The following is a 26,166-nucleotide window of genomic DNA, read 5'->3' on the forward strand; positions in this document are numbered from 1 at the left end:
TTTGAGAGGGTGAAAGATTATGTCCACTGGTTGTTGAATTGGTAATAAGATGCAAAAACTTAGCATTACCATTGAAGTGATGAAATTAGAAGATTTTTTTCACTATACAAAGGGTTATTAGAACACGTGCTTGCCCACAAGTGGCTACTGAAGTAGAGACTATGACATTTTTAAGAAGGAATGGATAAGCATTTCAAAAAGGATAAAAGAAAATGGCAGGGAAATGGGATCAGAATAGATAGCTCCAGATGAAAAGCTAGCACTGATGCACATGATAGGACAAATTACCTCCTTGTGTGCTGAAATTTCAAGGATCTTATCATTTTCTAGCAATATTTGTAGGACAGAAGAAATACCACTTCCTTACCTAAATAGTCAGGATATGTTCCATATGCAAACAGGTTCAGCAATTGAAAGTAGGCAGCATGTGATCCATTAGCCAGCTGGGGAGAAAGACTCAAAGATTACTGACATTTATATTTTAAAGTAATAGGTATGCAATTAGAAGTATGACAGGCTTTTGGAAACAGGCTTCAAACTCAGCTAATGTAAAGTACAAATTTACTGGAATAGGGAAAGTTTAAAAGTTCCAAATTTATAAGTGAACTCCTTAATAGCATGCTGAAATCATCAATAATGTAAAGAATTTGCGATACATGTATATTAGTTTCTCACTCCCAATCTCAAACAGTACAGAAAAAAAAAATGAATGGCAAATTGTCTATATGTAATAAGAGCAAAATACTGTGGATGCTGGAACTCTGAAATGAGAACAGAAAGTTCCGGAAATACTCAGGAGGTCTGGCAGCATCTGTGGAGAGAAAGAGAGTTAACGTTTCAGGTCTGTGACCTCTCAACCCAAACGGAGTTTTTTTTGCACTTTCTATTCTCATGTCTATGTAATTCCTTGTTTGGAAATTAAAATATTTAGCTTTCGATTACTGGATCATCTAGTTTCCAAAATACAGAGAATTTTTACAAATGCAAGAATTGCAAAATTACTTTTTTTCAGCATCTAGAATCTAAAATCACAAAAAAAGTGATGGAAATTGTAACATTTTCTTTCACAATACCTCTTAGAATACACTGAAAATAAGAGCGGTTTTTATTTTGGTGCACAACATGCCACTAGATCAGTATTAGCTCTAGTCATATGTTCAATATTGAGTAGATGATTAGCATTCCAATTGCACACTATAGAATGGTGAATTATCCACTTTGGAATGAATATAAAAAGTTAATAAAATATTGACATTTTGCCATTAATTAATGTAGAGTAAATAAGCTCATATTTTCAAACGTACTAAGATTCAGGAGATTACCACTATTGCACTAATTGCCTTGCCTCAGTTGCTTTGACTCATTAACACCGAACACAGAAGTCTTACTAGACTTCTACTTTTAGGATCCCGAATCTCATCAGGATCTGCAATTACCAACAAAACTGAACAAAAACAATTAAATTTTAAAAAATACTTACTTGTCATTTCAGTGCACATACCACATTGCAATTTGTGTAAAGGACATCTCCTGTACCAGATTTTATAGTAGCATTCTGATATATTAAAACAGCCATATCTCTTGTTTAAAAATGTCTCAGCATCTCCTTGATTATTGAAAACCGTACACGTCAAAAAAAGCATTCTGAACAGTATAGCTCAATATAGATCTATAATTTAAAAAATAAATCCCAGAAACAGTTTAAAAGTAAGTTTTTGAAAGTTTTCAAACTGTTTTTCAATTTAAAATCAAGGGACCATACTTCAACCTTCTATCTTTAATACCTATCCCTCCAACTTCTTTGGTTAGTAATTTGTTTTCTTTCTGCACTCCTGCACTTGAATATCTGTTCTCAATGTAATATTGCTGTTTTCATTCTTGTTCTCTGCTCAGCTTATTAAATTTTGTTTTATACTCTCATTTCTTTCTATTTTATGCATTCAATGGGTCAAGTCTGCAGTAATAACTGTGCTTTCTGCAGTCTTACCTTCTTGCGTCGTCTTCACAAAATCCTCCAAAAGAAAGTAAACTGTGCAGAAGTTCACACCCTAAATTATCAATTAATGGTCAGGGTGCATCAAAGTAACATGAAGCCAATCCAGCTGGACTCAGTTTGATGGTTTGCACACTTCTTTGCAATCCCGGTTTATCAAAAAGAGAAAAACCATTCTTGTATCCTATATATTTTATGTCTCCAATGTATTTATCATAATCAGGCATTTAGGAAAGCAATTAAGTTACATTAAAATGTTTGAGATGTGGAGGCAGAGGATGAGGGGGCAGGAAACCCCTCTAATGGGCTGTCTGTAGCTGCTGATGCACCCAGGCAGGCAGAGAGGGCCTTTAAGCCTGGTCTGCCGCCTGGAAAATCGAAGTTGGCCTACTTCAATTGGCCATAAGTGGCTGTTAATGATCTTAAATTGGCTATCCGCTGTGTGTGGGCAGGTAACCCTGTTGTTCCCCCCCCCACCAATCCTGCCTCTGGGAAAACGGCCCAGGGGCAGGATGGGTCCGAGGAATCTGCACGCTTGCTGGCGGCACTATCTTTAGCACCCGCCCGATTCTGTTCCTTGCCCCAGGGAGGCACAAATACAGCCCTTCGTCTCTGCTTCCATTTCCCCATCCCATTTCTTCTGCCAGACTTCAATCAAATTTCCCACTCAGGATTCTTTGCCATTTGTTCCTAATCACAGTCCAGGCCTGGTAGAATGTGCAGTTTGTTCTAAGAACATAACTTCCCTTTATTTTCTCTCATCATTTTGCTTTACGTTGCACCAAGAGGGACAAAAATTCATCTTAGCCCTTTGCAAATCTTACTCCACATCATGAAATTCACAAGAGCAACGAAGGAAGAGTCTATTTCTAAAAGCCCCTGTGAAAAGAAGTCATTTTGTGTTCTGCATCTCATGCAAAAAGAACACCAGGAAAAGAAATTTTCTACATAGAGAACAAGTTTCAGTCCTTTCCCATGGCAGTTGACAGTTTTGTGTTCCCTGCCCAATTTTTTCCTCTGCTTTCCTGAGGTGTTCGAGTTATACAGGCATACATCGCGAGTGCTGCAGCCCTTTAGTACTTAACCCAAGTGGCTATTCCTTCTCTTTGAAACTGACACAAAGTGGGTTGTGTCCAGCAACGTGTGCACAAAGATGAAGGCACAAGGTTCGCTTGAAATTCTGTGAGCCTCATCTACATAATACTGGCAAGCTGCAGATGCTAATCTTGACATTTCAATACAGCTTGCCAAGTCAGATCCTGGAAAATTCAACTGGTTCCAATGCATAACAGGCATGGGGAGGGCAAAATGTAGGAGGGTGAGCATAGGCCAACAGTGGCCTGCAATATTGCTGCAGATCCAGGAGGAGCAGAGGTGTGCCTCCTGGCACCACATTAAGTAACATAACACATTTACTTGTCCTTTGGCAGCCTCCAGGTATACCTGCAAGAATGTCAGGTTTGGCCTCTGCAGACATTTGCTGTTTTTATCAAATTTGGCACTCCGCCTTAAAACAGATGGTAAACACCTGATTAGAATATTCAGGAAGCCTAATGGGCAACTGCCACCCTCTGGGGTTGATTGGGCATGGGAGATCACAACTAGAAATTCATCCCCCAACTCCTATTTTTCACTGAAATTGGGCACAATGGTGGGGCAATTTCTCTCCATGAGTCTAGAAAGTGAGCGTTGGCAAGCTATTCCATCCTTTGGGCATCAGAAGCAAGCCCCATTCTGTTGATACTGAATATCTGTATACAAAAGTATTATATTGTTCCAATAGGAAAGCAATTGGGGCAACAACCCTGCTTGATTTTACCTCCAGAATCATATAGCACAGAAGGAGGCCATTCTGCATTGTACCTCTGCCAACTCTTTGAAAGAGCTATTCAATCAGTCCCACTCCCTTACTCTTTTCTCATAGCCTTGCAAATTTTATATCAATATCAATTATTGATAAAATTCCCTTTTGAAAAGTTACAAACCAATCTGCTTCCACCACCCTTTCAGGTAGTATAGTCCAGATCATAACTTGCTGCACAAAAAATTCTCATCTCCCAAATGGTTCTTTTGCTCAATTACTTTAAAATCAGTGCTCTCCGGTTAATGACCCCCATCCCCGACTAGTGGAATCAGATTCTCTCTACCAAAACCCTTCATTATTTTGAACATACTATTAAATCTCCCCTTAACTTTCTCTGCTGTAAAGAGAACAATCCCAGGTTCTCTAGACTGTCTAACCTAGGTTTGCTGAAGCTAATTATAATGCCTCATAGTGATCGCTGTCGTTGCACAGTCGAGGGATTGAATTTAGGGCAGCATCACGTAGGGCATTTACCCACTATGTCATCATGGAAACTCTTGACTATTTAACAAGTATTATTCTATTATGAAAACCACAAAAACAAGCTCATTATTTAGTGTACCTTTATGTTTATTTATGTTCATTTTACATAGTAAAATGTTTAACATTTCAAATTAGTTCGCAAAAGTACATCCCAATACTCTGGAGAGAAGCATCTTAAAAATTGCTTAGGTTATCGGTATTTTAAATTTGGCAAACACTCATGATAATAGGGAGAAATTTTTAAAATGATTTTCTGTACAGCACACCTTCTTACCTCCTGTATATTAGGTGTTTCCAGAAGTTCACCAAAAACAAAAACTCCTGGAGCCTCTAATACTTGGCTAATAAGGGTAGTTAATGCTGGGCCTTTGGCATTTCTAGACAATAAAATGAACTGTTCCAAAGGATTACTTGTAGGTTTTGATTCTCCTGCCATTGCACAAAGGTGGTTCACTGTAAAACAAAAAGTCAGTATTTAAGTTGCACTGGTGCCAAATCACAGGATATTGTACATGAAGAAAGCACTCTTGAAGCAGTGCAAGTTATCTATGGAGCTTTCTGAGCTGCTTGGCTGTGTCCTGGTTTTACTTGCGATAATGAAAACCACAAACACCTTGTCAATTAAATGGAAAACATCAGTCCATTGTACAACAAATAATCTAACAAATAATACCCAACCTAATTTTAGAAGGGAAACTTGCTTGACTAATCTCCTTGACTTGATGGAAGTGACTTACCAAAAACAAAATGGAAAACCAAATTATGTGAAAAAGGAACTGACTGAAGGAAAGAAATAACCCAGTAGTTGTTGAAGGAGTGGTATCAAAGTACTGAATAGTGTCAAGGGATCAGAGTTGGAGCCCTTACTGTTTCCAATTTACATTAATGGCTTGGATTTTGAAATCCATGTAAACTAGATAAATTTGCAAAGGACTGAAACGAAGGAGGAGGTAGGAAGCAGCAGCTAGGGATCTATAAAAGTAGTTAGATAAAATCTGCAAATCGGCAAATTCAAAACAAAGAACAAAGAACAGTACAGCACAGGAACAGGCCATTTGGCCCTCCAAGCCTGCACCGATCTTGATGCCTGCCTAAACTAAAACCTTCAGCACTTCCGGGGTCTGTATCCCTCTATTCCCATCCTAAAATGTGTTTGTCAAGATGTCTCTTAAACGTCTCTATGGTACCTGCTTCCACCACCTCCCCCGGCAACAAGTTCCAGGCACTCACCACCCTCTGTGTAAAGAACTTGCCTCGCACATCCCCTCTAAACTTTGCCCCTCTCACCTTAAACCTATGTCCCCTAGTAACTGACTCTTCCACCCTGGGAAAAAGCTTCAGACTATCCACTCTGTCCATGCCGCTCATAACTTTGTAAACCTCCATCATGTTGCCCCTCAACCTCCGTTGTTCCAGTGAAAACAATCCGAGTTTATCCAACCTCTCCTCATAGCTAATGCCCTCCAGACCAGGCAACATCCTGGTAAACCTCTTCTGTACCCTCTCCAAAGCCTTCACGTCCTTCTGGTAGCGACCAGAATTGCACACAATATTCGAAGTGTGGCCTAACTAAAGTTCTGTACAGCTGCAGCATGACTTGCCAATTTTTATACTCTATGCCCCGACCGATGAAGGCAAGCATGCCGTATGCCTTCTTGACTACCTTATCCACCTGCGTTGCCACTTTCAGTGACCTGTGGACCTGTACGCCCAGATCTCTCTGCCTGTCAATACTCCTAAGGGTTCTGCCATTTACTGTATACTTCCCACCTGCATTAGACCTGCCAAAATGCATTACCTTACATTTGTCCGGATTAAACTCCATCTGCCATTTCTCCGCCCAAGTCTCCAACCGATCTATATCTTGCTGTATCCTCTGACAATCCTCATCACTGTCCGCAACTCCACCAACCTTTGTGTCGTCCGCAAACTTACTAATCAGACCAGCTACATTTTCCTCCAAATCATTTATATATACTACAAAGAGCAAAGGTCCCAGCACTGATCCCTGCGGAACACCACTAGTTACATCCCTCCATTCAGAAAAGCACCCTTCCACTGCTACCCTCTGTCTTCTATGACCAAGCCAGTTCTGTATCCATCTTGCCAGCTCCCCTCTGATCCCATGTGACTTCACCTTTTGTACCAGTCTGCCATGAGGGACCTTGTCAAAGGCTTTACTGAAGTCCATTTAGATAACATCCACTGCCCTTCCTTCATAAATCATCTTCGTCACTTCCTCAAAAAACTCAATCAAATTAGTGAGACACGACCCCCCCCCTTCACAAAACTATGCTGCCTCTTGCTAATAAGTCCATTTGTTTCCAAATGGGAGTAAATCCTGTCCCGAAGAATCCTCTCTAATAGTTTCCCTACCACTGACGTAAGGCTCACCGGCCTATAATTTCCTGGATTATCCTTGCTACCCTTCTTAAACAAAGGAACAACATTGGCTATTCTCCAGTCCTCTGGGACCTCACCTGTAGCCAATGAGGATGCAAAGATTTCTGTCAAGGCCCCAGCAATTTCTTCCCTTGCCTCCCTCAGTATTCTGGGGTAGATCCCATCAGGCCCTGGGGACTTATCTACCTTAATGCTTTGAAAGACTCCCAACACCACCTCCTTTTTGATAATGAGATGACTGAGACTATCTACACTCCCTTCCCTAGGCTCATCATCCACCAAGTCCTTCTCCTTGGTGAATACTGATGCAAAGTACTCATTTAGTACCTCGCCCATTTCCTCTGGCTCCACACATAGATTCCCTTCTTTGTCCCTGAGTGGGCCAACCCTTTCCCTGGTTACCCTCTTGCTCTTTATATACGTATAAAAAACCTTGGGATTTTCCTTAATCCTGTTTGCCAATGACTTCTCATAACCCCTTTTAGCCCTCCTGACTCCTTGCTCAAGTTCCTTCCGACTTTCTTTATATTCCTCAAGGTATTCGTCTGTTCCTAGCCTTCCAGCCCTTATGAATGCTTCCTTTTTCTTTTTGACGAGGCTCACAATATCCCACGTTATCCAAGGTTCCCGAAACTTGCCAAACTTATCCTTCTTCCTCACAGGAACATGCTGGTCCTGGATTCTAATCAACTGACGTTTGAAAGACTCCCACATGTCAGATGTTGATTTACCCTCAAGTAGCCGCCCCCAATCTAAATTCTTCAGTTCCTGCCTAACATAGTTATAATTAGCCTTCCCCCAATTTAGCACCTTCACCGAGGACTACTCTTATCCTTATCCACAAGTACCTTAAAACTTATGGAATTATGGTCACTGTTCCCAAAATGCTCCCCTACTGAAACTTCAACCGCCTGGCCGGGCTCATTCCCCAATACCAGTCCAGTATGGCCGTATCCCTAGTTGGACTATCTACGTATTGTTTCAAGAAGCCCTCCTGGATGCTCCTTACAGATTCTGCCCCATCGAAGCCCCTAGCACTAAGTGAGTCCCAGTCAATATAAGGGAAGTTAAAATCACCCACCACTACAACCCTGTTACCTTTACATCTTTCCAAAATCTGTCTACATATCTGCTCCTCTACCTCCCGCTGGCTGTTGGGAGGCCTGTAGTAAACCCCCAACATCGTGACTGCACCTTTCCTATTCCCGAGCTCCACCCATATTGCCTCGCTGCATGACCCCTCCGAGGTGTCCTCCCGCAGTACAGCTGTGATATTCTCCTTAAGCAGTAATGCAACTCCCCCACCCCTTTTACATCCCCTTCTATCCTGCCTGAAGCTTCTAAATCCTGGAACATTTAGCTGCCAATCCTGTCCTTCCCTCAACCAAGTCTCTGTATTAGCAACAACATCATAGTTCCAAGCAAGTGTAAGGTGTTAAACTCCAGAAAGCTTATGTAGAAGGATGGTGCTGGAGCCTATCTTTAATGAGTTTTACATTTATTATACAGAGTAAAAGGATTACAAACATGTAGCTTCTCACTCAAACCAAACACCAATCTCAGTAAGTGTCTGCTTATAAGTGCTCATGTAAGACTCCCATTAACACCCTCCACCTTTATGTAATTGAACAATTGACACAATTAACTGATGAACAGAAGGAACTACACATTGGTCAAAAATATGGATACGACAAGGATACCAGTTGTTGTGCAGAAATAACCAGCAGTGGATAGGAATTTAGGAGTTAGTAGATTTGGTACTCAACTGTGGAGCAACAATAAACCACAGCAAACAGGATGCTTAATTATATTGCTGGGTCATTTGAATCCAAGTTAGAAGGCATCATACCAGAACTGTACAGTGCTATGGTCAGATTCAACCTTGAACACAGTTTGTTTTAAGACAAAAGGGAAACATACAATCCAAGGAATCACAGGAGCAAATAATGAGGATTCAGTTAGAAGGAAAGATTGGAGAAACTATTAGCCTTAAAGTATACAAACTATTAAAGAAAACAGCAAAACTATTGTTATTTTGGAACACTATCCAAGATGCAGAAGGAGGCACAGATTAAAATGGGTGAAAAGGACATTTAATGCAGATCTGAGAATGTACAACTTCACCCTGGAATACTCTATCTGAGCCTTACTTCGGTTGTGGGTAAAATGTTGGAAAAGGTTATAAGAGACAGGATTTATAATCATCTTGAAAAGAATAAGTTCATTAGCGATAGTCAGCACGGTTTTGTGAAGGGTAGGTCGTGCCTCACAAACCTTATTGAGTTTTTCGAGAAGGTGACCAAACAGGTGGATGAGGGTAAAGCAGTGGATGTGGTGTATATGGATTTCAGTAAGGCGTTTGATAAGGTTCCCCACGGTAGGCTATTGCAGAAAATACAGAAGTATGGGGTTGAAGGTGATTTAGAGCTTTGGATCAGAAATTGGCTAGCTGAAAGAAGACAGAGGGTGGTGGTTGATGGCAAATGTTCATCCTGGAGTTTAGTTACTAGTGGTGTACCGCAAGGATCTGTTTTGGGGCCACTGCTGTTAGTCATTTTTATAAATGACCTGGAAGAGGGTGTAGAAGGGTGGGTTAGTAAATTTGCGGATGACACTAAGGTCGGTGGAGTTGTGGATAGTGCCGAAGGATATTGTAGGGTACAGAGGGACATAGATAGGCTGCAGAGCTGGGCTGAGAGATGGCAAATGGAGTTTAATGCGGAAAAGTGTGAGGTGAGTCACTTTGGAAGGAGTAACAGGAATGCAGAGTACTGGGCTAATGGGAAGATTCTTGGTAGTGTAGATGAACAGAGAGATCTTGGTGTCCAGGTACATAAATCCCTGAAAGTTGCTACCCAGGTTAATAGGGCTGTTAAGAAGGCATATGGTGTGTTAGCTTTTATTAGTAGGGGGATCGAGTTTCGGAGCCACGAGGTTATGCTGCAGCTGTACAAAACTCTGGTGAGACCGCACCTGGAGTATTGCGTGCAGTTCTGGTCACCGCATTATAGGAAGGATGTGGAAGCTTTGGAAAGGGTGCAGAGGAGATTTACTAGGATGTTGCCTGGTATGGAGGGAAGGTCTTACGAGGAAAGGCTGAGGGACTTGAGGTTGTTTTCGTTGGAGAAAAGGAGGAGGAGAGGTGACTTAATAGAGACATATAAGATAATCAGTGGGTTGGATAGGGTGGATAGTGAGAGTCTTTTTCCTCGGATGGTGATGGCAAACACGAGGGGACATAGCTTTAAGTTGAGGGGTGATAGATATAGGACAGATGTCAGAGGTAGTTTCTTTACTCAGAGAGTAGTAGGGGCGTGGAACGCCCTGCCTGCAACAGTAGTAGACTCGCCAACTTTAAGGGCATTTAAGTGGTCATTGGATAGACATGTGGATGAAAATGGAATAGTGTAGGTCAGATGGTTTCACAGGTCGGCGCAACATCGAGGGCCGAAGGGCCTGTACTGCGCTGTAATGTTCTAAATTATATCTGGTGGACAAATGGAGGCAAAATCCTTAACCTCATCCAAGAGACTGCTTGAATACGATGAGGGAATGTAAGTTTTTCTTTCTTCTGGATCTGAATTTTTTTCTTAAAATTCATTCATGGGATGTGGGTGTCGCTGGCTAGGCCAGCATTTATTTTGATCCCTAATTGCCCTGGAGAAGGTGGTGGTGAGTTGCCTTCTTCAACTGCTGCAGTCCTTGGGGTGTAGGTACTCCCACAAGGCTGCTAGGAAGGGAGTTCCAGGATTTTGACCCAGCGGCAGTGAAGGAATGGCGATATAGTTCCGCGTCAGGATGGTGTGTGACTTGGAGGGGAACTTGCAGATGGTGGCATTTCCATGCATCTGCTGCCCTTGTGGGGTTGGAAGGTGCTGCCGAAGGAGTCTTGGTGAGCTGCTGCAGTGCATCTTGTGGATGGTACACACTGCTGCCACCGTGCGTCGGTGGTGAAGGAGTGCAAATCAGGTGGACTTCTTTATCCTGGATGGTGTCTAGCTTCTTGAATATTGTTGGAGCTGCACCCTTCCGGGCAAGTGGAGAGTATTCCATCACACTCCCGACTTGTGCCTTGTAGATGCTGGACAGGCATTGGGGAGTCAGGAGGAGAGTTACTCGCTGCAGAATTCCCAGCTTCTGACCTGCTTTTGTAGACACAGTATTTATGTGGCTGGTCCAGTTCAATTTCTCGTCAATAGTAACCCCCAGGATGTTGATAGTGGGGGATTCAGTGATGTTAATGCCATTGACCATCAAGGAGAGATAGTTAGATTCTCTCTCGTTTGAGATTGTCATTGCCTGGGACCTAAGTGGCAAGTAACATTCGCCCCACACATAAGCCCAAGCCAGGATGTTGTCCACTTTCTGCATATGGACACTGGCTGCTTCAGTATCTGAGGAGTCACAAATGATGACCATCGTACAATCAGCAGCAAACATTCTCACTTCTAACCTTATGATGGAGGGAAGGTCATTGATGAACCAGCTGAAGATGGTTGGGCCTACGACATTACCCTGAGGAACTCCTGCAGTAATGTCCTGGGACTGTGATGATTGACTTCCAACAACCACAACCATCTCCCTTTGTGCTGGGTATGACTCCAACCAGCAGAGAGCTTCCCCCCCCCCCACCCCCCAAATTCCCATTGACTCTAGTTTTGCTCAGGCTCCTCGATGCCATACTTGGTCAAATGCTGCCTTGATGTCAAGTGCACTCACTCTCATCTCACCTCTGGAGTTCAGCTCTTTTGCCCATGTTTGGACAAAAGCTGTAATGAGGTCAGGAGCTGAGCGGCCCTGGCAGAAAAGTGAGCATCAGTGAGCAGGTTATTGCTGAACAAGTGCCGCTAGATAGCACTATCAACGACCCCTTCTATCACTTTGCTGATGATCGAGAGTAGACTGATAGGATAGTAATTGGCTGGGTTGGATTTGTTCTGTTTTGTGTGTACCGGACATACTCGGGCAATTTTCCATATTGCCAGGTAGATGCCAGTGTTGCAGCTATACTGGAACAGCTTGGCTAGAGGCGTGGCTAGTTGTGGAGCACAAGCCTTCAGTACTGTTGCCGCATTGTTATCGGGGCCCATAGCCTTTGCAAGATCCAGTGCCTTCATATGATTGAATTTTACATTCTGTTTGATGGAGAGAAGAGTGGATCTAAGACTAGTATTTTAAACTTAAATAAGGGTAATTATGACGGCATGAAAGCTAAAGTGAACTGGCAAATTAGTTTAAGGGATAAGTCAATAGAGATGCAGTGGCATACATTTAAGGGGATAGTTCAGAATACACAGAATAGATACATTTCAACAAGGAAGAAAAATTCCAAGGTTGAGACCCACCATCCGTGGTTAACTAAAAAAGTTAAAAATAGTATCAAACTTAAAGAAAAAGCATATAATCGTGCAAAGATGAGAGGCAGGTCAGAAGACTGGACTGAATATAAAAAACAGCAAAGAATGACTAAAAGATTGATAAGGAAGGTAAAATTAGAGTACGAGAGAAAGCTAGCTAGTAATATAAAGACAGACAGTTAAGAGTTTCTATAGATATTTTAAAAAGAATCAACAAAAAAGCGAGCGTTGGTCCTATAGAAAGTGAGTCAGGGGAATTAATGGATAATAAAGAGATGGCAGATGAATTGAACAGGTATTTTTATTTTATTTTAGAGATACAGCACTGAAACAGGCCCTTCGGCCCACAGAGTCTGTGCCGACCATCAACCACCCATTTATACTAATCCTACATTAATCCCATATTCCACACCACATACCCCATCTTCCCTCAATTCCCCTACTTATACTAGGGACAATTTATAATGGCCAATTTACCTACCAACCTGCAAGTCTTTGGCTGTGGGAGAAAACCCACGCGGTCACAGAGAGAACTTGCAAACTCCGCACAGGCAGTACCCAGAATTGAACCCGGGTTGCTGGAGCTGTGAGGCTGCTGTGCTAACCACTGCATCACATTGGTCTTCACCACTGAGGATACAGTTAATACTGAGATGTTAGTTGTAAATCAGGAAATGGAAGGGAGGGAGGAACTCAAGAAAATTACAATCCCCAGGGAAGTGGTATGGAACCAACTGTTAGAGCTCCAAGCTGACAAGTCCCTGGGTCCTGATGGACTTCATCCTGGGGTGTTAAAAGAAGTGGCTAGTGAGATAATTGATGTGTTAGTTTTAATTTTCCAAAATTCCCTCGATTCGGGGAAGGTTCCATTAGATTGGAAAATAGCAAATGTAACTCCTTTATTCAAAAAGGGAGGGAGACAGAAAGCCGGAAACTGCAGGCCAGCTAGCTTTACATCTGTTTTAGGGAAAATGTTAGAAGCGATTATTAAAGACGTTATAGCAGGGCTTTTAGAAAAATTCAAGGTATAATCAGGAAGAATCAACACGGTTTTGTGAAAGGGAAATCATATTTAACCAATTTATTGGTGTTCTTTGAGGGAGTTGCATGTGCTCTGGATAAAGGGGAACCAGTGGATGTATTGTACTTAGATTTCCACAAGGCATATGATAAGGTGCCACATCAAAGGTTATTGCAGAAAATAAAAGCTCATGGTGTCGGGGGTAATGTAGTGGCATGGATAGAAGATTGGCTAGCTAACACGAAACAGAGAGTAGGCATAAATGGGTCATTTTCTGGTTGACAAGATGTAATAAGTGCTGTGCCACAGGGATCTGTGCTGGGGCCTCAACTTTTTACAATTTATATAAATGAATTAGATGAAGGGACCGAAGGTATGGTTACTAAATTTGCTGATGACACCAAGATAGGTAGGAAAGTAACTTGTGAAGAGGACATAAGGAGGCTACAAAGGGATATTTTTAAAAAAAAAAAAGAGATACAGCACTGAAACAGGCCCTTCGGCCCACCGAGCCTGTGCCGACCATCAACCACCCATTTATACTAATCCTACACTAATCCCATATTCCTACCACATCCCCACCTGTCCCTATATTTCCCTACCACCTACCTAAACTAGGGGCAATTTATAATGGCCAATTTACCTACCAACAAGTCTTTTGGCTTGTGGGAGGAAACCGGAGCACCCGGAGAAAACCCACGCAGACACAGGGAGAACTTGCAAACTCCACACAGGCAGTACCCAGAATTGAACCCGGGTCTCTGGAGCTGTGAGGCTAACCACTGCGCCACTGTGCCGTACAAGACTGACAGGCTCATTGAGGCTAATGTGGGAAAAAGTGGGAAATTGTCCACTTTGGCAGGAAGACTAAAAAAAGCATATTATCTAAATGGAGAGAGATTGCAGAACTCTGAATTGCAGAGGGATCTGGGTGTCCTAGTGCATGAATCGCAAAAAGTTAGTATGCAGGTACAGCACATAATTAGGAAAGTTAATAGAATGTTATCGTTTATCATGAGGGGAATTGAATACAAAAGTTGGGAGGTTATGCTTCAGCTATACAGTGCATTGGTGAGACCACATCTGGAGTACTGTGTACAGTACTGGTCTCCTTATTTAAGGATGTAAATGCGTTCGAGGCAGTACAGAGAAGGTTTACTAGATTAATACCTGGAATGGGCAGGCTGTCTTATGAGGAAAGACTGGACAGGCTTGGCTTGTATCCACTAGAATGTAGAAGAGTAAGAGGCGACTTGACTGAAACATACAAGATCCTGAGGGGCCTTGACAGGGTGGATGTGGAAAGGATGTTTCCTCTTGTGGGAGAATCTAGAACTAGGGGTCACTGTTTAAAAATAAAGGGATCGCCCATTTAAGACGGAGATGAGGAGAAATTTTTTCTCAGGGAGTCGTGAGTCTTTGGAATTCGCTTCGTCAAAAGGCGGTGGAAGCAGAGTCTTTGAATATTTTTAAGGCAGAGGTAGATAGATTCTTGATAAGAAAGGGGGTGAAAGGTTATCGGGAGTAGGTGGTAATGTGGAGTAATCAGTTCAGCCATCAACTTATTGAATGGCGGACAGGGGCTGAGTGGCCTACTCCTATTTCTAATTCGTATGGTCGTCTGTTCAGCAATTTCTTGATATCACGTGGAGTGAATCGGATTGGCTGAAGACTGGCATCTGTGATGCTGGGGATCTCAGGAGGAAGCAGAGATGGATCATCCACTCAGCACTTCTGGCTGAAGTTGAATGCAAATGCTTCAGCCTTGTCTTTTGCACTGATGTACTGGGTTCCTCCACCTTTGAGGATGGAAATATTTGTGGAGCCTTGTCTGGTTAGTTGTTTAATTGTCCACCACCATTCACAACTGAATGTGGCAGGACTGCAGAACTTAGATCTGGTCCATTGGTTGTGGGAATCGCTCAGCATGCTGCTTCCGCTGTTTGGCATACATGTAGGCCTGTGTTGTAGCTTCACCAGGCTGACACCCCAATTTTAGGTATGCCTGGTGCTGCTCCTAGCATGCCCTCCTGCACTCATTGAACCAGGGTTGGTTCCCCAGCTTGATGGTAATGGTAGAGTGAGGGATATGCCAGGCCACAAGGTTACAGATTGTGGTTGAATACAGTTCTGCTGCTGCTGAAGGCCCACAGTTCCTCATGGATGCCCAGTTGTGAGTTTCTAGATCTGTTCGAAATCTATCCCATTTAGCAGTGGTAGTGCCAAACAATAACCTGCTCAGCGACGCTCAGTTTGGGTTCCGCCAGAGCCACTCAGCTCCTGACTTCATCACAGCCTTGGTCCAAACAAACACAAAACAGCTGACTCAAGAGGTGCATCAAGGCAGCATTTTCACCAAGTATGGCATCAGGGAGCCCTAGCAAAATTGGAGTCATGGGAATCAGGGGGAAACCTCTCCTCTGGTTGGAGCCATACCTAGCACAAAAGAAGATGGTTGTAGTTGGAGGTCAATCATCTCAGTCCTGGGACATCACTGTAGGAGTTCCTCAGGGTCATGTCCTAGGCCCAACCATCTTCAGCTGCTTCATCAATGACCTTCCCTCCATCATAAGGTCAGAGGTGGGGATATTCACTGATGATTGCACAAGGTTCAGCACCATTCGTGACTCCTCAGATACTGAAGCAGCATGTGCCCATATGTAGAAAGACCGAGACAACGTCCAGGCTTGGGCTGATAAGTGGCAAGTAACATTCATGCCACATAGGTGCCAGGCAGTGACCATCACCAACAAGAATGAATCTAACTATCTCCCCTTGACGTTCAGTGGCATTACCATCGCTGAATCCCCCACTATCAACATCCTGTGGGACACCAGCCACATAAATGCTGTGGCTACAAGAGCAGGTCAGAGGCTAGGAATTCTGCAGCGAGTAACTCACCTCCTGACTCTCCAATGCCTGTCCGGCATCTACAAGGCACAAGTCGGGAGTGTGATGGAATACTCTGTACCTGCCTGGATGGGTGCAGCTCCAACAACACTCAAGAAGCTCGACACGATCCAGGACAAAGCAGCCTGCTTGATTGGCACCCCATCCACCACCGACACACAGTGGCAGCAGTGTGTACCATCTACAAGATGCACTGCTGCAACTCACCAAGGCTCCTTTGACAGTACTTACCAAACCTGAAACCTCTACCACCTAGAAGGACAAGGGCAGCAGATGCATGGGAACACCTGCAAGTTCCCCTCCAAGCCACACACCATCCTGACTTGGAACTATATCACTGTTCCTTCAGTCGCTGGGCCAAAATCCTGGAACTCCCTTCCGAACAACACTGTTAATATATCTGCACCCCAAGGACTGCAGCAGCTCAAGAATATAAGAAATAGGAGCAGGAGTAGGCCATTCAGCCCCTCAAGCCTGCCCCGCCATTCAATAAGATCATGGCTGATCTGTCCCAGTCCTCGACTTCTCTTTCGGGCCTGCTCTGCCTAACCCTCCACTCCCCGAGATTTCAAGAATCTATCTACCTCCTCAAATACATTTAGTGATCTAGCCTCCACAACTCTCTGAGGCAGAGAATTCCAGAGATTAACCACCTCTGAGAGAAGAAATTCCTTCGCATCTCAGTTTTAAATGTGTGCCCCCTTATTCTGTAATTATGTCCCCTAGTTAGAGATCCCCCACTAGTGGAAACATCTACCCTGTCAAGCCCCCTTAAAATCTTATATGTTTCGATAAGATCACCTCTCATTCTTCTAAACTCCAATGAGTAAAGGTCTAACCTGTTTAGCCGTTCTTGATCAGACAGCCCCTTTTTCCCAGGATGTTTTTGTGAATGGAAGGCGATTTCCAGTGGCGTTCTACAGGGCTCAGTGTTGGGTCCCTTGCCGTTTGTGGTATATGTTAATGATTTGGACTTAAATGTGGGAGGCAGGATTGGGAAATTTGCTGATGACACAAAAACTGGCCGTGTAGTTGATAGTGAAGAGGATAGCTATAGACTCCAGAATGATATCAATGGTTTGGTTGAGTGAGCGGAAAAGTGGCAACTGGAATTCAATCTGGAGAAGTGTGAGGTAATGCATTTGGGGGCGGAAACAGACAAAGCAAGGGAATACATAATAAATGAGAGGGTATTGAGAGGAAGAGAGAGATCTTAGAGTGCATGTCCACAGGTCCCTGAAGGTGGTAAGACAGGTAAAGTGGTGAAGAAGGCATATGGAATGCCTTCCTTTATTGATGAGGTCTGGAATACAAAAGCAGGGATGTAATGCTGGAACTGTATAAAATGCTGGTTAGGTCACAGCTGGAGTATTCCATGCAGTTCAGGTCACATTACAGGAAGGACATAATTGCTCTGGAGAGTTTACAGAAGAGATTTACAAGAACGTTGCCAGGGCTTGAAAACTGCAGCTATGAGGAAAGATTGGATCGGCTAGGGTTGTCTTCCTTAGAACAGAGGGGTGCATTAATTGAGGTGTAGAAAATTATGAGGGACCTAGATAGAGTAGGCAGGAAGGACCGGTTTTCCCTCATGGAGAGGTCAATTACCAGGGGGCACAGATTTAAGGTGATTGGTAGAAGAATTAGAGGGGATGTAAAGAAACACTTTTTCACCCAGAGGGTGGTGAGTGTCTGGAATTCACTGCTCGGATCAGTGGTGGAGCCAGAAACCCTTAACTCATTTAAAAAGGTACCTGGACCTGCACCTGAAGTGCTGTAACATGCAAGGCTACAGACTAGGTGCTGAAGAAGGCAGCTCACCACCACCTTCTCAATGGCAATTAGGGATGGGCAATAAATGCTGGCTTAGCCAGCGATGCCTACATCCCACAAATGAATTTGAAAAAAAAAGTTCCATCTGACTAGCTTTTTCCTAGTTGCTAACTTGCATCCTCTCATATTTGGATCTTTTCCCCCCATCAGAAAAAAAATTGCTTTAATCAACTTTGTCAATTTCCTCACAGTAGACATTTGGTAACAATCAGGGGGCGAATACAATTCCCAGCTGATTTTTCCCTGCCATAGCTCAGGGTCATTAAGAATAATTGTGTCCCACCACTTCGCGAGTTACCTCCGACGTCCAATTAAGGGCAGATCAGGGATGCAGCAGAACCAGCCGGAATGTCTGGCCTGGAGGCTCACTGGGAGAGGTGAGCACAGCTGAAGGAGGAGGAGACTGAGGGGTGGAGGGGGCATCAAAATAGAGGTCATCACAAAAGTCAGTTTAGAAAAACAAGGTCAAGAATTCTGAGGGGCCTCAGAAGCGGAAGGGAAACCCTCGAGTGCCCATGGCCACGATTGGACCCCTGAGCCTTGCAGCTGCCTGATACCAGCATTTCATTCAGTCTCCAATGTCCCTCTAACCTCGCAAGAGGCCACCTCCAAAGCATTGCCAGGCTCCCGACACAGCGGGGTGGCAGGGCAGGGGCCTGTGCAACACCAGGAACGTTCCATTAATGTCAGAATTTGGCCATTGATTGAGGCCTTAATTACAGTGATTACTGAATCGGGCGACAGCCTGACCTGGGAAACTCGCCCAGAGGGAGGACATCAGGATTCATCCGGACAAGGTGTTCTGCTACATTTCCAGCCCCCCTCTCACCACCCCTCCCCCTGCCTCCAAGGAGTTAGGAAGATTTCGACTAAAATGATTGTATTGAGAAAGGCAGGAATATGCAGTGCTATGATGACGAACTGTGGTGGGGAAGAAGTGAAGAGTTGAAGGCAACAGAGAGCTCGGAGAAATGCCCTTTTCAAGATCATAATTAACCCTGCCCTTCACCAAAATTGTTTTGACCCCAGCATCCTATCTCCATCCTGCTCTATGCTGCCAAGGTCCTTGAATTGATCATCACCCAACTTTGCATTCACCCTCCCAGTTTGAATCCTCCAATTCACCGTCTGGCTTGCAACTGACCACCATGGTCAAAGTCACCAGGCATTTACGTCTTGTGTAACTGCAACCATGGATTGTTGTTCCTCCTAGACCTCTATTACTGTTGACTCTATTCAGCTTTTGGCTCTTTCCATATGTTCATTTTTATGGCACTGCACTTCTGGTTCCATTCCAATCTCACCCAATGTAGCTACTTCTTCACCAATGGTTTCTTCTCCCCTTCCCAAGGTTCTATCCTTGGTTTTCTATTTTTAATCACCATGTTACCCCTTAATTTCAACTTGGAGGTTATGATATGGTAGCCATTACTGAGACATGGCTGCAAGACAGGACTGGGAACTAAATATAACTAGTTATAAAGGTCAACAGGAAAGGTAGAGAAAATCGTGGAAGGGGAGAAGTAACTTCAGTGATTAAGGATGAAATCACTTCAATGCTAAGAGAGAGTATAACAAGATGTAAGCAGGCAGTGGAGACTTTATGGGTGGAATTAAGAAAAAGGATTTAAGCCTGTAGTGGGAGTTGCGCATAGGCCCCCTGATAACAGCTGTGAAGTGGTAGATTGCAGTGATTAGACAAGCATGTAGCAAAGGCAGAGTGATTTTAATGGGAAATTATAATTTTCATATAGATTGGGACAAGCAGATTAGCATGCCAGAAAGGTAGCAGATTTCTTGAATGTGTCTGAGATAGTTTTCTGCAACAATATGTCCTGGAAGTAAGGAAGCACGCGATACTAAATTTAGGAGCAATGAGTTAGATTTAGTTACGTCTAACACTAAGTGAACATTTATCTAATGGCAATCGTAATATAATCAAATTCAATGTAGCATTTGAAAGGGAGAGATGCAAAACAGCTACTAAAATTCTAGATTTCAGTCAGGCAGACTTCAACATAATGAGACAGAGACTGTCCATGGTAAACTGGGCAAGTCTGTTAATGGGTAAAATGATTGAACACCTCCCACTGGCATTCTAAGAAGAATTTATGATACAGAACCAGTTTATACCAAAGAAATAAGAGCTCTATTTTCCAAAAAAGACGATTAAAGAGGTATGAGACAACAATAAAAAAGGCACACAAAAATGCAAAATATAGCACAGATCCAGGCAAATGGTAAAAATACAAAAAACAGCAAATGATGACAAAACAAATAACAACAGCGACAAAAAGGAAGTAGGAAAAGAAACTTACAAGGGATATCAAAATCAACACAAAAAATTTTACAATTAGGAAGAGGATGGTCAGGAGAAACGTGGGCCCCTTGACAATTGATAATGGTGTGAAAATAATGAAATGGCAGACATGTTGAATAATTACTGAAGAGGACTATCAATTCGGTGAAAGACGCCCTTTGGTCTGCCCGAAACTTGCTGGTCTTCCAGCGCTAAGAGTTGTCCACCACCGAATGTTGCAGACTGGCACATTCCAAGGTCCAGGACTACGTGCTGAGGGACGCACTAAAGCTTGGGGCAGCCGCAGCAAAGGCTCAATGGGGAAAGACCACAGTGTAAGGTCCCCCCACCAAGCTGAACTGAGGGGCTGGATCCATGGGAAACCCCTCGAACTGTATCGTTAATATTTTCATTTGCTGTAAATGTAAAACTGTAATTGGCACGACAATTGTGAAATGGAAGGGTTGTGAAGAAACTCATGATAGTATTGAAGGAAACTGATCTCCCTTGCAATGTTTGTATTTTTTGGTGCTGTTTGAAACTGTTTGGCAATGTAATTTTTGCAGATTTTTATGAATAAAGTATATTTTGGAAATAAAAAAAATACTGTCAGTATTTACAGTAGAGGAAGAGGTCAGGATGCCAGAAAGCCCAAGGAAACTTGTATTAAATTGGGGATGGGCACTCACTGAAATTAATATTAGCAAACTAACAGTAAAGAAGAAAATAACATTAAAGAGTAAAAAATCCCCAGGACCAGATGGTTTGCATCCCAGGGTTTAAAGGAAGTAGGTGAGAATACTGCAGATGCTCTAACTATAATCACCCAGTCCTCTTGATTTGGGAACTATTCTTTTATGTTGGAAAAGTGTATATGTTACCCACTATTTAAGAAAGGTGAGAGAGGTAAACCAGGGAATTATAAACCAGGTGAGCCTAACATCTGTCATCAGGAAATTACTAGAGTCAAAGTAGGGATAGGGTGACTGAACACTTTAAATTTTCAGCTGATCAGATAGCCAGCATGGATTTGTAAAGGGTAGGTCCTGCCTGAGAAACCTGATTGAATTTTTTGAAGAGGTGACTAAAGTAGTGGGCAGGGAAATAACTATGGATGCTATTTATATGGATTTCCAGAAAGCATTTGATAAAAGTGCCTCATAAGGCACTTTTAGCTAAAGTTGAAGTCCATGGAATTGAAAGCAAATTATTGACCTGGTTAGGAAATTGGCTGAGCAGAAGCAGCCAGGGAGTAGGGATAAATTTGCAGAATGTGACAAGAATCTATATTGTATAGATCTGTATTTATTAACAATAAGATAATGGAATAGAAAGCCACAGATCCAAATTTGACAATGACAAAGATAGGGGGCATTGTAAGCAGTGTAGATGGAAGCATAAAGTTACAAAGAGATATTGATGGATTAAATGAATGGGCAAAACTTTGGCAGATGGATTTCATTATAAGTAAATGTGAGATCATCCACTTTGGACCTAAAAAGGGATAGAATAGGATACTTTCTAAATGGAGAGAAGTTAGAAACACTGGCAGGGCAAAGAGACTAGGAGGCCCAGGTACATTGATCATTAAAATGTCATGAACAGGCACAGAAAAAAAATCAAAATCGCTAATGGAATGCTGACCTTTATATCTAGAGGACTAGAATCCAAGGGTGTAGAAGTCATGCATCAGCTAAACAAAGTCCTGGCTAGACCACACCTGGTGTACTTTGAGATGTTCTGGGTACCACATCTTAGGAAGGATATATTAGCCTTGGAGGGACTGGCAGCATAGGTTTACCAGAATGATACCTGGTCTCCCAGGGTTAATTGATGAGGAGATTACAGATACTAGAATTTAGAAGGTTAAGGGGTGATTTGATCAGAGTTTAAGATATTAAAGAGAGAGAGAGAGAGAGCATGAGAGAGTGCGAGACAGCGCGAGAGAGAGAAAGCTATTTCCACTCATTGGGAATTTATTTATTTTTATTTAGAGATACAGCACTGAAACAGGCCCTTCGGCCTACCGAGTCTGTGCCGATCAACAACCACCCATTTATACTAATCCTACATTAATCCCATATTCTCTACCACATCCCCACCATTCTCCTACCACCTACCTACACTAGGGGCAATTTACAAAGGCCAATTTACCTATCAACCTGCAAGTCTTTGGAGGTGGGAGGAAACCGGAGCACCCGGCGAAAACCCACGCAGACACAGGGAGAACTTGCAAACTCCGCACAGGCAGTACCCAGAACTGAACCCAGGTCGCTGGAGCTGTGAGGCTGTGGTGCTAACCACTGCGCCGCCCTAGGACTAGGGTCACAGTTTAAAAATTAGAGACAGACCTTTCATGAGCAAAATTAGGAAAGACTCCTACAGAGAGCAGAAGTAGTTTGAAACACTCTGCCACAAACAGCAATTGGCGCTAGATCAATTGTAAATTTAAAATTTGAGATTGATCAATTTTTGTTAGTATTAGGGGATATAGGGGCCAAGGCAAGCATATGAAGTTAGGTCATGGATCAGCCATGATCTCATGGAATAGTGGAAGAGGCCTGAGGGGCTAAATGGCCTACTCCTATGCGCTTAAAGACATCATCTGTAAACAAAAAGATTAGCTTTCATATATATGTTCTACTTCTCTCACTCCATTAACTGAGCAACCATCATGGTGCAATTGGCTGGCTGACTGTTTGATATTAGGTGTTGAAGTTGAGACTTCCTCCTGTTCAATGTTAGTAAAACAAAAGCCATTCAATCAGTTGTCCAATATGCTTCTGTCACTGCTTCCAATAATCACTAGTTTTCTATTCATGCGGGATCAGGTGGTTTATAAACTCAACATCTAAATCAATCTTGAGCAAACTTTTAAACCTCTGCTCGGTAAGACTAGGCTTTTATTTCCAGGCATTGCCAGATTATCTACTACCTTTCTTCTTTCACCAACAAAACCCTAATTCATGCTTAAGTCTGCTCCCATCTTTCAATGTTCTCAAACTCCAAGCAATTCAAAAGGCTGTAGCCTGTGTACCTGTGCGTACTAGATTATCTCCTATTATCCCCCATCCTTACCAAAATTCACTGGCTTTCTATACACCAAAAAATATCATTTTCAAGTTCCTTGTCTCCAAAGCTCTAATTCCCTGAGCAACTTCCTCCAATCTCAAGTCCCGGCGTGAACCCTCTACTCCTCTGTTAGTTGATTCCTCGTCTCCCATTAACTTGTTGTTTTGCTCTCAATGTCCTTTTTCTCCTCAGTAAGCACCCAAAGTTGTTCTCCTTTGTAAGCGATACTAAGTGCAAGCTGTTGTTTCTGGTCTGGATGCCTCAATGACACGACTGCATTCATCAAACTGAGCTAATGAAATATTTTATTTATTTAGAAATACAGCACTGAAACAGGCACTTCGGCCCACTGAGTCTGTGCCGACCAACTACCACCCATTTATACTAACCCTACAGTAATCCCATATTCCCTAGCACCTACCTACACTAGGGGCAATTTACAATGGCCAATTTACCTATCACCTGCAAGTCTTTGGCTGTGGGAGGAAACCGGAGCACCCGGCGAAAACCCACGCGGTCACAGGGAGAACTTGCAAACTCCGCACAGGCAGTACCCAGAATCGAACCCGGGTCGCTGGAGCTGTGAGACTGCGGTGCTAACCACTGCGCCGCCCATATGATTATAATAATTAAAGCTAATCATAGAATGCTGGTCTTGTTCAGATGCAGGACACAAAGAGAATCTGCAGCATAGAACTAGGCCATTTGACTCAATTGATCTATGGCGATCATAGAATCATATGATGTAGCACAGGAGACCATTCAGTCCATTATGCCTGTGCTGGCTGTTTAGTAGAGCTATCCAACTAGTGCCACTCCCCCGCTCTTTCTCCATAACCCTGCAAATGTTTTCCCTTCAAGTACTTATCCAATTCTCTCTTGAATGTTACTACTGAATCTGCTTTCACCACCTTTTCAGGCAGTGCATGCAGATCACAACTCACTATGTAAAACAAAATTCATCTTGTTGCCTCTGGTTCTTTTACTAATCACCTTAACGCTTCTCTGGTTACCAACCCTTCTACCACTGGAAACAGTTTCTCTATCAAAACTGCTCATGATTTTTGAGTAGCTCTATCAGATCAATCTTTCTGCTCTAAGGAGCCTCCTCTCACTCCCTTCATTACAAGTTTAACTACACTTCAAAAGTACTCAATTGGCTGAAAAGCACTTGGGACATCTCAAGGTCACAAAAGGCACTATATAAAAACAAGTTCTTTAATTACTTCCCATGCTGCTTGCTCGATTTCCTTCTCCTTCATGTCTGCCTAACAGTTTCCATTAAATGTATCATTGCCATCTGCATCAACCACTCCCCGTGTAAAGAAATCCTTCCCAAATTCTTTATTTAATCTTTTAGCGGCTATCTTACATTTATGCCTCGTTCTGGATTCACCAACTACAAGTTGTACTTAACTCTCATCAGTAAAGTAATAAAGCATTACAAGGTGCTTCACGGGAGCAATTTAAAACAAAATTTTACCTTGGGTTGCATAAAGAAATATTATAGAAGATGACCAAAAGTTTAACAAGCACCTTAGAGGAGAAAGAGGTAGGGATGTGGAAAGGTTTAGAGAGAGAATTCCAAAGCTTCAGAGCCTTGGCAGCTGAAGGCACAGCCACCAATGGTGTAGCAATTAAAATGGGGGATACTCAGGAGGCCAGAATTAGAGAAATGCAAATATCTTGGACAGTTATGGGGCTGGAGGAAATTATAGAAATAGGGAGGGGCAAGACCACGAAGGGATTTGAAAACAAGGATGACAATTTTAAAATTGCAGCAGTGCTTAACCATGAGCCAATGTAGGTCAGTGAGGACAAGGGTGATGGGTGAATTAAACTTCTTGGATGTTGGGAATGGTAGCATAGTGGTTATGTTGCTGGATAGGTAATCAAGAGGCCTGGAATAATGATCCAGAGAGAAGAGTTTCAAATCCCACCACAGGAGCTGGGAAATTTAAATTCAGTTAATTAAATAAATTTGGATTTAAAAAGATAGCAATAGTAATGGTTATCTTCCAGATTGTCATAAAAGGTCATCTGGTTTGCTAATGCCCTTTAGAGAAGGTAATCTGCTGTACTCACCCATTCTGGCCTATGTGATTCCAGACCTGCAGCAATGTAGTTGATTTTTAACTGCTCTCTGAAATGGCCTAGCTAGTCACTTGACTGCCAAGAAGATGGCTCACTTAGTGTTGCCCACATCCTGTGAACGCATTAAAAAAAACTTTTTGGATGACCTCAAGGTAACAGAGTGTCCAGCCGGGAGTGTGTTGGATTAGTCACGTCTAGAGGTAACAAAGGCATGGAAGAGGGTTGCAGCAGATGAGCTGAGGCAGGGGCCGAGTCAGGTGATGAAAGAGGTGCAAAAAGGCAATCTTAATAATGGCACGGATATATGGTTGGAAGCTCATTTCAGGGTTAAATACAAACCAAGATTGTGAATAGTCCAGTTCAGTCTGAGACGGTTGGCAGGGAGAGGCACGGACTTGGTGGCTAGTGGAAATAGCTTCTCCACATCCTCCCTATCGCACCCCTTCATAACTTTAAAGGCTTCTATCAGGCATCATCTTAGTCTCTTTTCCAGAAAAAAAAGAGCTCCAGCCTGCTCAATCATTCCTGATAGTTGAATCCTCTCAATTCTGGTAACATTCTTGAAAGTGTTATCTGAACTTTCCTCAAAGCTTCAATATCCCTTTTGTGGTATGGAGATCAAAAACTGCACTCCAAGTGTGCTTGAATCAATATTCTACATAAATTTAACATTGTCTCCTTTTGTAATATATCCCTCTAGAAATGAATGCTAGAACTTTTCACACTCTTTATTGCCTCAATGTGTGCTGCTACTTTCAGTGAGCCACAGACATCGGACCTATCGGTGCCCCCAGAGGTAAGGACTCCTCTTTGTGTTATAAGTCCTTGGTTGTTGTC

General features: G+C 42.9%; 1 protein-coding gene across 2 annotated transcripts in view; it reads right to left on the reverse strand.

Annotated features, from left to right (window-relative positions):
• LOC137375318 (COP9 signalosome complex subunit 7b-like) overlaps positions 1-26,166 on the reverse strand; it is a 65,850-nt gene that overhangs the window by 34,034 nt on the left and 5,650 nt on the right. For both annotated transcript variants that reach the window (XM_068042293.1, XM_068042292.1), the window contains exons 2-3: positions 4,615-4,793; positions 368-443 (exon numbers count right to left, since the gene is read on the reverse strand). In XM_068042293.1, the coding sequence (XP_067898394.1) occupies positions 368-443; positions 4,615-4,776 (238 nt within the window). In that variant the 5' untranslated portion in view covers positions 4,777-4,793. The remainder of the gene's footprint in view (positions 1-367; positions 444-4,614; positions 4,794-26,166) is intronic.

Source organism: Heterodontus francisci, chromosome 11 (genome assembly GCF_036365525.1).
Source record: "Heterodontus francisci isolate sHetFra1 chromosome 11, sHetFra1.hap1, whole genome shotgun sequence".
Classification (NCBI taxonomy): domain Eukaryota; kingdom Metazoa; phylum Chordata; class Chondrichthyes; order Heterodontiformes; family Heterodontidae; genus Heterodontus; species Heterodontus francisci.